The sequence below is a fragment of the Lissotriton vulgaris genome, chromosome 2_1, assembly GCF_964263255.1.
Source record: "Lissotriton vulgaris chromosome 2_1, aLisVul1.2, whole genome shotgun sequence".
NCBI classification, from domain to species: Eukaryota; Metazoa; Chordata; class Amphibia; order Caudata; family Salamandridae; genus Lissotriton; species Lissotriton vulgaris.
Genome location: NC_141687.1, coordinates 1,438,990,407 through 1,439,003,585, shown reverse-complemented (window position 1 = coordinate 1,439,003,585; position 13,179 = coordinate 1,438,990,407). Strand labels below are relative to the sequence as shown.

Here is a 13,179-nt window from a genome sequence, read left to right as displayed (position 1 = left end):
GTGGTGCAAAGCAGTCTCCCTAAAAAAGTATCTGGAAGCAGAACGCTTACCAAGGGATTTAAGAATCCTAATATTCCTACCAACAGACACTACCTCTCAAGACAAAATATAAGTTAAAAGGATAACTTGCAGACCATATCAAATCAATATGATCAGACAATTAATTGATTTGCACAAGAGCAGCATGAGAAATACAAGGAGGAGGTGGACAATCTAACTAAAATAAATTGAAGAGGCAAACTGGAGTGACACCACAAAAGGAATTTTGAAATACTGAATAAAGTCATCGACAAATATGAGGACATAATAAAAAAAGAAAAATCGTAAATTCAGCAGAAACCTAGTAGTTTATCAATTGGGTAGCATACATATTTTTGCTAAGAAGAGTGACAACATAAAATCAACAGGTATACAACACAATTTCACAAGCACCTCACAAACATTTGCTCATATCAGACGTAGAATTCCTAGGAAGTGATCCAGCACCAATCCCGGACAAGACAGCAGTACATTTTTATGAGGAAGTTAGAAGACACAGGCTAGGGAATTTGAATGCCCAGGATACAAGAATCTAACCAGCACATATTAGATTAGAGACACCATCGACGTCAGGAGTACAAACCAGAGCAAGGAAAAGAGAACAATCCAAAAACAAAGAAGCACCAACCAACTAGTTCACAGGTCTTGTCTCAAGAAGACTTGACCATTTCTCAACAGGAAGTTCCAGAAAAAGGCCTTTTTACCCAACAGCTCAATGGGATTTAACGAAAACGAAAAAAAGACCTATTCAAATGTATTAGACAACTGAAATGTAAAGTTTTTTTCTCCGATAAACCTAGTATTCAAATGATAAGCTCAAGACAACCTATCACAAGCGACCTAACAGTATTGGACTTGAAAGACAAACCTATTAATGAATTTGTCAGAAACGAACACTATAGAGATAGGCTCTGACATGCTGGGAATAGCGGCTGTACTTGACATAGATAAGTCGAACACCAAAGCTAACAAAATCTTTTTCCCACAATTGAATTGCACACCCACCCTACCTCCCGGTGTACAACTGAACTTTACCATACTGCTGTGATGGAGGATCTGGAATGTGAAAACCATAAACACAAAAGTAAAGTCAGATATTTACCATCTAATATCACCCTAAGCCAAACACGGGTAGTCAGGGACCTGAATACTAATATGGATTTTATCGTAAAGGAAGCTGATAAAGGGGTAAACATTGTAATCATACATATTGAAGACTACTTGAAGGAGCTCTATCTAAAAAGGGAGGATGTCATCTGCTACAGAAAACTACCCAAGAACCCTGCCTCTGAAGTACTAAAAAATCTGAGATCTTTTAGACAAGTGGTGCAACATATGTTTGATTATACTTGAGGATAAACAATTTTTGTTTATCAAACACCCGGTGATGCCACCCTATGTGTGCACACCGGTATTCCTCCGCAAAGGGATGGCAGATTATCTCAGGCTTAAATTCAATCTGCTCTCGGCTGGGTTAATACATAGACAACGAACTGCAACCTTTTATGAAGAGTCTACCATTCTACATTAACCTCTTCGATGCATCGGACGGACCCTGGCCGTCCGAAGCTAAAGTGGGCGGGTGCGTCGGACGGCCAGGGGCTGTCCGATCTGCGCACACGTCAATTTCCACCGCACCGCAGGAAAATTTGCGCCGCGTCAAAGAGGTTAACGACATAAAATATATGTTACATACATTGGACAAGATTGAATGGCAACCAAACTACATTTTGGCCACAATCGATGTGGTGAACCTCTATACTTCAATAAAACACTCTGATGGCATGGAAGCAGTGATAAAAGCGCTCTCCACAAGGTGAGTATATCTTCTGGAAAGAAACCAGATGATCTTTGAGTTGTTTGCCTTCTGTTTCCAAAACAATTTCTTTACCTTTAATGGCTCTATCTACCTACAATAACAGAGGACCGTAATGGGACCACATTCTCTCCCCATAAGCCTGTGTCTTCATGGGGAAGTTGATAAATATTGGATTTGGAATGTCAAACATGAGCGGTTTATCAATAACATCATTCTGTGCACACAATATATGGATTATACTTTGCTGATCTCTCACAACATCCTTCAAGAATAAATTTAGCAACTATCAGGTAACAAATGCTGAATCTCAGTGACCTCCTCCACCTCAAGAAAAGAAATAAAACATTTTGTCCTAAATCCTTATATAGACAAACAAACGACACAGCTATATGTACAGAAAATCAAGAATGGCACATTCCATCTCGCACACCACAAGTTGTCATCCAAAAACCACAACTGACAACATACCCAAGGGGAAATTTCAAAGAAAGAGATGGAACTGCAGCACAGATGATGTTTAGACAAAAAGCAGCAGAACTCACCAATCGTCTGAAAGAACAAGAATATGACGAGAAATATCTGCATGATACTATGTGCAACACAATCCATTTGGACAGAAACAACCTCTTAAGGGACCCAACTAAGGCAGAACCAAAAACACAAACACGCTTCATCATGGACTATAATATCGGCCATCACCATATAAGGAAAACTCCTAGAAAACACGGGTCACTTCTAACACACCAGACACAACTACATGAGAAGATCAATCCCTTCCCTCATTTAATTTTTAAAAGGTCACTGAATCTAAAACAAAATCTATGACACTCATTTTACCAAGAAAAAAGGAAAACAATTGCTACTTTTCAGGAAAAACCTCTGGGTTCCTACACATGCAGGAACTGCTCAATTGGCAAACTATAGCTAAATAAAATTGTCAATGGCACAATCAACAAGCACAAATTTCAAATATGAGTTTGGATAAACTGTAAGAGCACATACGTAGTTTATAATATAATCTGTCGCGGGGGGAAAAATTGCCTTTGCAGCACAACAAGGCTTCTCAAGCATCGAATACAGGAACCCTACCGCAACATTAAAAAATCAGATCACAAATTACGATTGGTTAAACACTGTGATCAATTTCCCTCTCATCAAAGAACTTTCACCTTCTATGGGGTGGAAAGGCTGATCAGAAATCCGAGGGAAGATGACATAGAAATTGTCCTATGCAAACGGGAAAGCAAGTTAATCCTGAGATTTGACACAGTGAAAAAAGGCCTAAACAAAGATGCTGAATTACACAGTTGTCTGATGTAGAAAAATATGAGGAAAATATCCTGACTAGGTTCCAGGCATGTATAGCTTGCATCAAGACAGCACAGCGGAAAAATAAACAAGAGACATATTGAACAATACTATTTTGTTAGTTTCTATATCAAATTTGAAAAACCTATCTGTTTGCTCATTATGTGCATTCTAATTGTATTCTAATTGTATTTTCAGGCGCCCTGTCCAGAAGGGTGTAAACCCCAACAAAATGTGTCTTAGTTCTAAGCCCAATACCTTAATATCTCTAATGAGTTATACACCTGATTAAATATGCCATTCCATAATATCTATAAAAAATAAACAGGCTGACCCTGGACAATTGAAAAAGTGGACTGACTTACACAAACTGTGACACTATATATTTTACATTTATTATCATTTTTAATTTTATTTTCATTCTTATCTTTTTCAAAATTAGCAATAAAACGCACTCCATAATAAACAGATGATAATTGCACCCTGACATACCATGCTCTACCTTGAAATAAGATTTAAAGATGGCACAACCATAGTAAGACCGGACGATGCGAGAATCCTAGACATTAAAATAGGACCAGAGCGTCTTCACCATTTAAATATGGTGTCCAACATGAAAGCCCAAACATAGATTTGACCAACGACCTGACAAACTGCAGAATTGATCACTTTAGGACCACAAAGAATACTGGTATTTTTCTCGAAAATGAAAAGGTCAGATATGTGTAGAAATGTCTCTGATTTAGCCTTTTGTCTTTGAACAAGATCATTACCAATAGCGACTTACCTAATATGTGTTACTTTAATCTTCCCCACAGGTATTGTACCTGCCCAACGAGCCAATCAGGCCGATATGGCATTCAATACATTTTATAATCTTAATGTATAACAAACAATTTTTCATGCTTCTGAGTCTATGATAATATATCAGAAAAACTGCTGATATGGCGCCTAGTCACTCGTACACTTCTAAATGTTTTAACCAATACTTTTTCATATGATCGCGTCGATGCTAGTATACCCGGAAAAGGACGCACTTGCACCAACACACTGCCCAAGGGTTTTGTCTAAATGACTTGTACCCAATCATGCAAAAACAACCGCATCAGTATTTTATGACTCCCTTGGTTGCCTTGAGTACAAATACGCTTTTCCGACCTCACCATTATAGCAAGGTAGTCGGTTTTTTGACTTTCGAGCTTTACTGACTTTGTTTAGTGACGTGATTTTACAGCGCTGCCACTCTTAAACCTTATACTGAGCCCAGGCTTAAAAACACATACATTTGCTGGCCATATAGACTACATACTCCCTTTTCCGGAGACTCATATCTACTTCATCATATTCTTTTCACTGATTGTGAAATATCAAAATGAATCCACATAGGACTTGATGTATGTATTATAATTGAATTGAGAAGGTAAAACACTTTGTTAACCTACCAATTTGTGCCAGTGCATGTAACTAAGTTAGATTATAAGGAATCTTCTTTTTGATCTGTATTGAATATTAAATCTGTTCACTTAATAAAAATGAGACCACTGTCCTTCCTTATTTTCACTTTACCGTCTTCAGCACAAGCTTATTCAATCAAAAAAGAACACAATGCTTCTGAGGGACTAAGGGTCCCTATAGGAAAGTGTCCCTTTCTGACATTGTCACCCCCACATTTTGCCTGTTTTTGATGTGATTTTGACTGCAAGTGCACTAGGTCCCCAGTGCCAGATCTCTTACCCAAAAGTGTGCAATTGTACTCCAATTGGCAATGCCTTAGGCAGTCTCTGTAAGTCCCTGGTAAGTGGTACCCCTGTCACATACGGCAAGGAGGCTTAAAAGGGTCCCTAAAGACTGCAGCAAAAATTTTGCAACCCTAAAGGACCCCTCACAAAACACATGCAGACTCCTATTGCAGGATGCGTGTCTTGGTACAGACAAAAGTGAAAACACAACAAGGCACATATCACTGTGTGCCATGTCCCCAATCACTGCATGCAGTATAGGTAAGTCACCCCTACAGAAGGCCCTACGACCCTAAGGCAGGGTGTGCTATACAACTTTTGGAGACATATCTGCATGAGCCAATATGCCCCTGTGCTGGTCAGCTCTATTGCTGGCAGTACAAGTGATCAGGGGAGACATTTTAAGTACATGTGCCGTACACTGGGGAAAATGAGTTCCCCAGCTACATGATGGTTTTACTGTAAATGGGGGATGTTTGGTATCAAACATCTCGTATTAATAAACTCACATTGATACCAGTATTGGATTTATTGATTAATGCACACAGAGGGCACCTTAGAGGTGCTCCCCGAAAACCTACCAGCTACTGGGATGCAGACTGACTGGTTTTCACCAGCCAGCCACCAGAGACAAGTTTCTGACCCCTAAGTGTGAGGGCCTTTGTTCTCAGGAGGCCAGAAATCAAGTCTGTTTGGGCGTAGGGTGCTTACAACCCCCCCCCCCCCACCACCACCACAGGATGAACAGAAGATTAGCATTCCAAGGCAGGGGAGCTACAAAGATCCCACCGCATTTTGTATGAGAACCTGTAGTCTAACACAGGACAGGAAGCCTACCCTTTTTGTCCAGAGCCCTTTGCAAACTGGGCAGGCGGGAAAATTAGCTAGTGTGATAGGCGTGTCCACCTTCAGGCCAGTACCGCCCCTCAAAGTGGGCTAAATGAAAGGGGAAGCAACTTTTCAGAGTTAGAAGTTTTGGTGACGACAAACTTAGGAACTCCGGGACAGGGTTATGCCCACTTTCCACAGGAAGTGGTCATATGGGGCGTAGTGACCCAATGGGTAGGTAGCCCATCAGCTACTTCCCAACACTCCCCTAATGCCCCTAAATCCAGTATTTAGGGAGGCCCAGACACCAGAAAATCAGATTTTGATGGCCTACGAAGAAGGACACTTAAAAGCCGTGAAAGCAGAAGACTGAAGAAGAACAACTGACTTGGCACCACCCCTCCCGGTCTATCCGCTGTTCCCCATCAAACCTACACTAAAAACATCTCACCCTGCAGCTGTTGTGCCTCCAAAAACCTAGGAAGATAGCCTGCCTTCAATAAAGTCTCAAGAACTCCCGTGGAGAAGCGGAACTGCTCCCCTGTATCCTGCAGGCACCCCAAGAAGAACAGTGAGGACTCCAGAACTGCCAAAATCTGATGCTGCCGACCACCACTACACCAAAGCCCCCCAGACTAAGTCAAAGTGGGCCAACGGTCATTGGATACCCAACGCTGTAATGCACCCCTGCACCTGGCCGCCCTAGTGACGCTGGAGGTGACCCGCTTGTGCTGCCTTGGACCTTACCATGTACTCAACTCAAGTCCAGGAGACAGGTCTTGTAAGTCGCTCTAGTGAACCTGAATATCGTACTTGTTTTTTCCCCTTAGGATAACATTGTAGCTTCTGAAAAATGCACTGTTGACTTTTTAAACACATAAGTATTTCTCTTGAAAAACGTACTTACCCGATCGTATTGATTCTAGTGCCTAAATATATATAAAGATACGTGTTATTTTTATAAATTGGTGTGGATCTCCTTATAGAGTCATGTGCATCATTTATTGACTATTGTGTGTTTATTTGCAGACATCTAACACTCCTCTCTGATAAGCCTAAGGCTGCTCGACAAAACTACCCTCTAGAAGAGCACCTTGGGATTCCTAGAGCAAGCCCCCCTCCACTCATAAGGGCACCTCTGGACTCTTTGCACAATATACCTCATTTGGTATAGCATATAAAGAGTCAGCTTCCAACAGTCCCCTAAAATAGAAATGTACCTTCCTTGTTTCTGTACCAGCTTTTTCTTTGGAGCACAACTCTTAAATAAGAGTTAGGAGCACCCTATCCCTTCCTTCAAAAAGAGTACGGATCCAAGGTTAAAAATTGGGTATTCAATATGATATTTGATTCTAACAAAGCTTATGTTGATCCTTTTAGCCTTGAAAAAGGACCAGCCTTACAGGTATCACATGGGATGAAACACGTGTTGGCTAAAAAAATATCAACTTTCAATAATCATTAGGAAATATCCTGCAATGATGTTATTTGTGGACAATTATGCCAAATAAATAAATAAAGAACATCAAAACACAAACAAGAGGTCTGGATGTTATTAAGCAACACAGGAGTCTTCATTTTAACGTGAAACAGAAATCAGAGATATTCGTACAAGAGAAAAGGATAACAGGAAACCAGACCATCAACACCACAAATCATGCAAAACGCTCTTAGATGCCCAAAGGCCCTGCTAAATGTCCAATAACGTTAGCAGACCACCTATGTCACCAGCCCCACAGAACTGCTTTATTCCACCTCATCACCTGTCACCCACACATCCCCAAGCTCATTATCATTTTAGAGGTAGCAATGGGTTCACATGGCATACTCGGCCAGGCGTGTCCATTGTCCTTCTGTGCATGAGAATGTGTCGGGCCAGGCTGTGCGTAACACACACCTTCCTGAGGCTAAGGCAGCTTTGGTTTCTATGAGGAGTTTCTGGCAGGTAGGTTTACAGACGAGGCACTGAGGGAAAAAATACCGTCCCACGGCTGTGCCTCCGATATCGCCCCAGTGCCCAAACTCCCGACCTCCCAATCTGACCCTGCCTTAAACAAGTGATAAATAAGTTACAGGCAGAGAAGTGGCATCGAGGATTTTGAGATGGGAAAGGCACGCATGTTAAGTGTGACGAGGGAGGACCAAGGCTAGAGGGAATACGCCATCTTGTTTTCTCCTCACCTTTGGGTTTTTTCTTCCTGCGAATCGACGCTTGAACAATGTCGGAACCAAACTTCTTGCCGCGATGTCGCTTGGCGCGGACATCACAAAACCATTCCCCGGTCAGAAACTTCAGCTGGGTGGGATCGGAAACCGTCTGACGCAGCTTCCTGTGGCAAGGCGAGAAACAGAGAACATTGGTATCAAACAATTTAACACAGCATCCGCTCACATAAATCACACATCCAACACTGTCCCTTAGTCATAAATTTGGTGGCCACTCTTTAAAGCCCCAACTGCAAATGAGGCTTCTGCATAGCAGGCAAACATATAAACATAGCAGTGTACCCCAAACAAATAATAAAGAGTCCGAAGTTGTCCTAAATTCTTATTTCTTCTCTTTTCAACCCCACAATCTTTTCTTTTTCATGAAAATAATAACGGCCATAGCTTGTGATTGTAATATTTGTTATGACAAAGAAAACATTGGTATGTTTACATTCTCATGCTCTTAAATCTACATTTCCGGCCTATTTACTTCAGTCACATAACTTAGGTCCTTAAATTGTTATAGTTTCTGCAAAGCTACCAGTGGAGTAATGTTTGTGTTTTTATTGTGTGTGGTGAGTTAATCTGACCTTTTTGATAATACAGTTATTTTCATTAGGTTTACAAATAAAAAAAGGAGAAAAAAATAATTTCTGGGGGGGGTTTACCCCTATTTTTCGCATATGATATAAGTATGTTAGACAGATAGTAATGGGAATGCGAAGGGACACGGGAAATTCAAGGTTGAGGGGGGGGATCGAACTGTTAATCCCAAGGTATTACTAGGTATTACCAGATAGTGGTGAACTTACAAATTACTCTGTTAAATATATCATTATGGTATCATGGTTTGACGCTGTATTATTAATAGCTGCAACTTCAAGGGGAGGGGGGAGGGAGGCTCGGACTCTCTGCTGCAGGCGCTGCCTCACCAACGGCAGCAGAAGGTGAGGGGGTGTGGGGGGGTGGGTCTCCGCAGTCAGGGGAGGGTGTGGAAGGAGAGGGTATGGGGGTGGGTGGAGGGAAAAATGAAAAATATTTTCAACCTGGTAGAGGGACACAACGTAAGATTTGATTTTGTAAAAAACTTTTTTGTCTTTGAACAGTAGTTGAAGAACAATTTATATGGCTTAATAGAGCTGATGGAATGGATGTTGTTTATTGTCATTCTACTTTATATCAGTGATGCATAATATTAAATGTTTGGCATGGAACGTCTCAGGGCTGAATAACAAACGCAAAAGGCGTTTAGTTGCAGAAGAGCTAAGACTCTATAACCCCCATTTAGTATTCTTGTTGGAAACACATATCACAGATAAAGACAAGAAACTGCTGAATCAACTGGGATTGGAGGTGGTAATAAGCTCAGCTGTGGTTTCTTCAACTGGGGGGTAGCAATCCTGAAAGATAAAAGATTTAAAGCAGAAATAATTAAATCAACACACGACAAAAGGGGAAGGTGGGCGATTACTCAACTCTGCATCAACAATACGAAGTTTGTAGCCTGTGTTGTATATGGCCCTAACAAAGATGAACCCAGAATATTTGATCAGCTAAATATAGCATTACTAGACTGGGAGGGAGAATTAATAGTGATGGGAGATTTCAACTGTATCTTGAATTGCCAAATAGACACTACTCGGCCGGGTAATCACAAACGAATGTCCAAAACTAGAGCTTCTATTCTAGATCTATGTAAGACGCACAATGTCAAAGATGTATGGAGATACTTACACCCAAATTCTCCTGGCTACACATACTATTCAGCACCTCACAAATTATGCTCCCGACTAGACATGGCCTTTGTTTCAGATTTCTTGATGAATTCTGCATCAATAGTAATCTACCCCCGCATCTCATCCGATCATAACCCCATCATGGTGGAATTTTCTATTTCTTCGAATCGTAAACCTCCCAGACCTTTTACGTTCCCCAGGAATTTAATATCAGACACGTCCTATATTTTGCAGTTAAAACATCATATAATAGAATTTTTAGACATCAACAGAAATACTGCTTCATGTTTAATAGTATGGGACGCTTGTAAGGCAAGCATCCGAGGGTTCACGCAATCTTATGTCCTGAAACAGAACTATGAAAGACGTAAGAACGATGCAGCCTTGACTTCTGATATTGCTGCTGGAGAGATTCGGTTAGCACTAGCCTTAAGAGATAACTTACCTACTCTGGAAATCTGCGCAAATCTCAGCCAGCTAAAATGTAAGACCAAAGAAAAACTTTTTAAAGAAAATAGTGCTTAGATACATAAATATAAATTTTCCAATTATGAGGGTGGAGACAAAATAGGCAAAATTTTGGCCTTTAAAGTGGCAGAAGATAGAGTAGATTCTACGATTACTCAAATAACGGGACTTGACAACAAGAAATATAGTCAACCAAATGATATCACCCAACAGTTCGCTAAATATTACGAAGCTTTGTACACCCTGGAATGTACGCCTAACGGTTCTGTAATTGAGGATTACTTAAGAGAAAATCTAACAAACCAGCTAACCGCGACTGAAGTAGACGCTCTGGCCATAGGCATAACGAGAAAAGAACTAAAAGAGGCTATATTATCATTGCCTATAGGGAAAGCCACAGATACCATTCCATTGGAAATCTATAAACTTTGCTCAGATGAACTAATACCTTCTCTTTTAGAAGTGATATTACATATTGGCAGGACAGGATTGGCCCCCAGCTCCTGGAATAAAGCTAAAATAATATTTTTCCACAAAAAGGGTAAGCCTAAAGAGGAGCTGGGCTCATATAGACCCATATCCCTGATTAACTCAGATGCAAAAATTTTCGCAAAATGTTTGGCCAAAAGACTTGCACCATTAATGCCCAGAATTGTAAATATACAACAGCAGGGGTTTATAACAGGGAGGGACACATCAGCCCATGTCAATACAGCAATAACAGCATTTGACGTAGCAGAGGTAGAGGCCACCCCTCTTGCTATGATAATGCTTGATGCCGAAAAGGCATTTGACCGGGTGGGATGGGTCTATTTATGGCGCACACTGGGATCTTTGGGCTTTGAAGGGGGATTCTTAAACGGGATCCGTGCACTTTACGACAAACCAACGGCACACATTAGTTATGGAGGGCTTACTTCGCCATGTTTTTCAATCTTGAGGGGCACTCGTCAAGGGTGCCCTTTATCACCTCTGCTATTTGCCCTCTCACTTGAACCGTTCTTACAGGCCTTGGATACCCAACCTGGAATAACACCATTCAAGACTGGCACGCATAGCCTAAAAATTACTGCATATGCAGACGATATTGCTATTTATACGTCTGAAGTAATCGAGTCCCTAAGAGCTATTAATCTCGAAGCACTTAAATTTGGCACAGTTTCAGGTTATAAACTGTATAAACTGAATACACATAAAACTCAAATAATAGCTAATTTTGCCCCCCGACACCAGTACCAGAAATCTGTAAGGCTGCAACCTATCTTGGAGTTAAAATCACCTCAAACATTAAAGAACTTAACGCTATAAACTATAACGATCTAACGAAAACCACCATCTTGACTCTGAAAAAATGGCATTGACTTCCACTAAGTTTAATTGGGAGAATGAATCTGATCAAAATGAAAATCATACCCAAATATTTATATTTGTTTAGATCAATTCCTTTGGTACTGAATAGGTCTTTTTTCAAACAGTTAGATGGGATTTTTGGTAATTTCATCTGGGGGTACAAGAAGGCTAGAAGATCATTGAAGGTATTGAAAAATCAGATAGGGTCTGGCGGCCTTAATTTTCCTGATTTGAAATTATACTTTTGGGCATCATATGTAAGACGCATACGGTCATTATTAAATATTGAGGATACGTTATTTTACCACCATTTATTGCTAAAAGGCGACTCTAACCAATTCTTACTACACATAACAGACCCAAACTACTACAAACGGGTCAAGTTTAAGACCGCACATGATATAATAAGAGTATGGAAGGATATTCTTGATTACTGCAAAACCACTATATATCACTCTCAGCTCATTCTATGGAACAATCCCGGCCTACCGAGCATATTCAGCGATGGAGAATCTCGTAGATGGCAGTTGAAAGGCGTAACAGTTTTGGGTGATTTGTACAACTCTCAAGGCATGTTAGACTTTCCCACTCTAAAACATTTATATGGCCTGTCTGAAATACATAGGTTTAAATATTTACAAATCTATGATTTTTTAGTGCGCAAAAATAAAATCAATAGCGTGTCAAGCGGTGGTATCTGGGATTGCTTAAACTCTAGGAAAGAGAAATCAATTATCAGCTCGACGTACAAATTTCTTACAGGCCTCAGACCTGACGACAGTGATATACTTGCCAAAAAATGGAACCTCAAACTTGGAACAAATTTTACAGGAAAACATATAATTCAATCTTACACCAATATCCATAACTCTGTACGGTCATCTAGTTTAAGACTCCAACAATACAGAACCACCTACATGCTTTACTATACGCCAGAAAAATTCTCGAAATGGCTCACAAGCAATGCCTTGGGAGACAAAACCAAATGCCCGAAATGCGATGAATATGCTGCGGATTTGGTGCACATGCTTTTTTCTTGTCCCATGCTCGGGAAATACTGGGAAGAAGTGGCATTATTTGGTCTACATCTGACTAATCAACCACGACCTGCTTTGGCATCAATACTAATTTCATGTGCCAAATTAACTTTAGCAAGGGCCTGGATTAGCCTTAATGTACCTAACGTCATGGATTGGTGGTATTTAGTCATTGAAATCAAAACAATGGAGTGTACTCTAGCAGAATTAAGAGGCATTCGGTCGCTAAAGAAATTTGAGAAAATTTGGGGGGACTTAGATTGAACTGAATGACGTAAAGACTAATTCTGACTGACAAGTGGATTATGTTGGTATATCTTAGCCTCCCTATTATGTTATTTGAATTATAGATTTCTGTGTATGTATGTGATATACTTGACCTTATTAATAGCAATTTCTGTATTTAATCAAACTTTTTGTAAACTTTTTGTAAAAATTAAGTTCATCCAAATCAAATCACTGTATGATGTGAAATAATTGTGAATATATTGTTGTCTCGTACCAGGTGAAAATAAAATAAGTAAAAAAAAAAAGGTTTATAAATAACCTCTAGGCTATTTTGTTTGTACCGTTTTAATTTACCCTGTTTAACAATGTCATGGGAAACGCTAGATACAGTTTTCACTCGAAACTGTCCTCACCCAACA

At 40.2% G+C, this 13,179-nt stretch overlaps 1 protein-coding gene across 3 annotated transcripts in view; it reads right to left on the bottom strand.

The window, feature by feature from the left end:
* The window catches only part of SYTL1 (synaptotagmin like 1), a 444,266-nt gene that overhangs the window by 199,179 nt on the left and 231,908 nt on the right, over nucleotides 1-13,179 (bottom strand). For all 3 annotated transcript variants that reach the window (XM_086957276.1, XM_086957275.1, XM_086957274.1), the window contains one exon: nucleotides 7,915-8,063. In XM_086957276.1, the coding sequence (XP_086813402.1) occupies nucleotides 7,915-8,063 (149 nt within the window). The remainder of the gene's footprint in view (nucleotides 1-7,914; nucleotides 8,064-13,179) is intronic.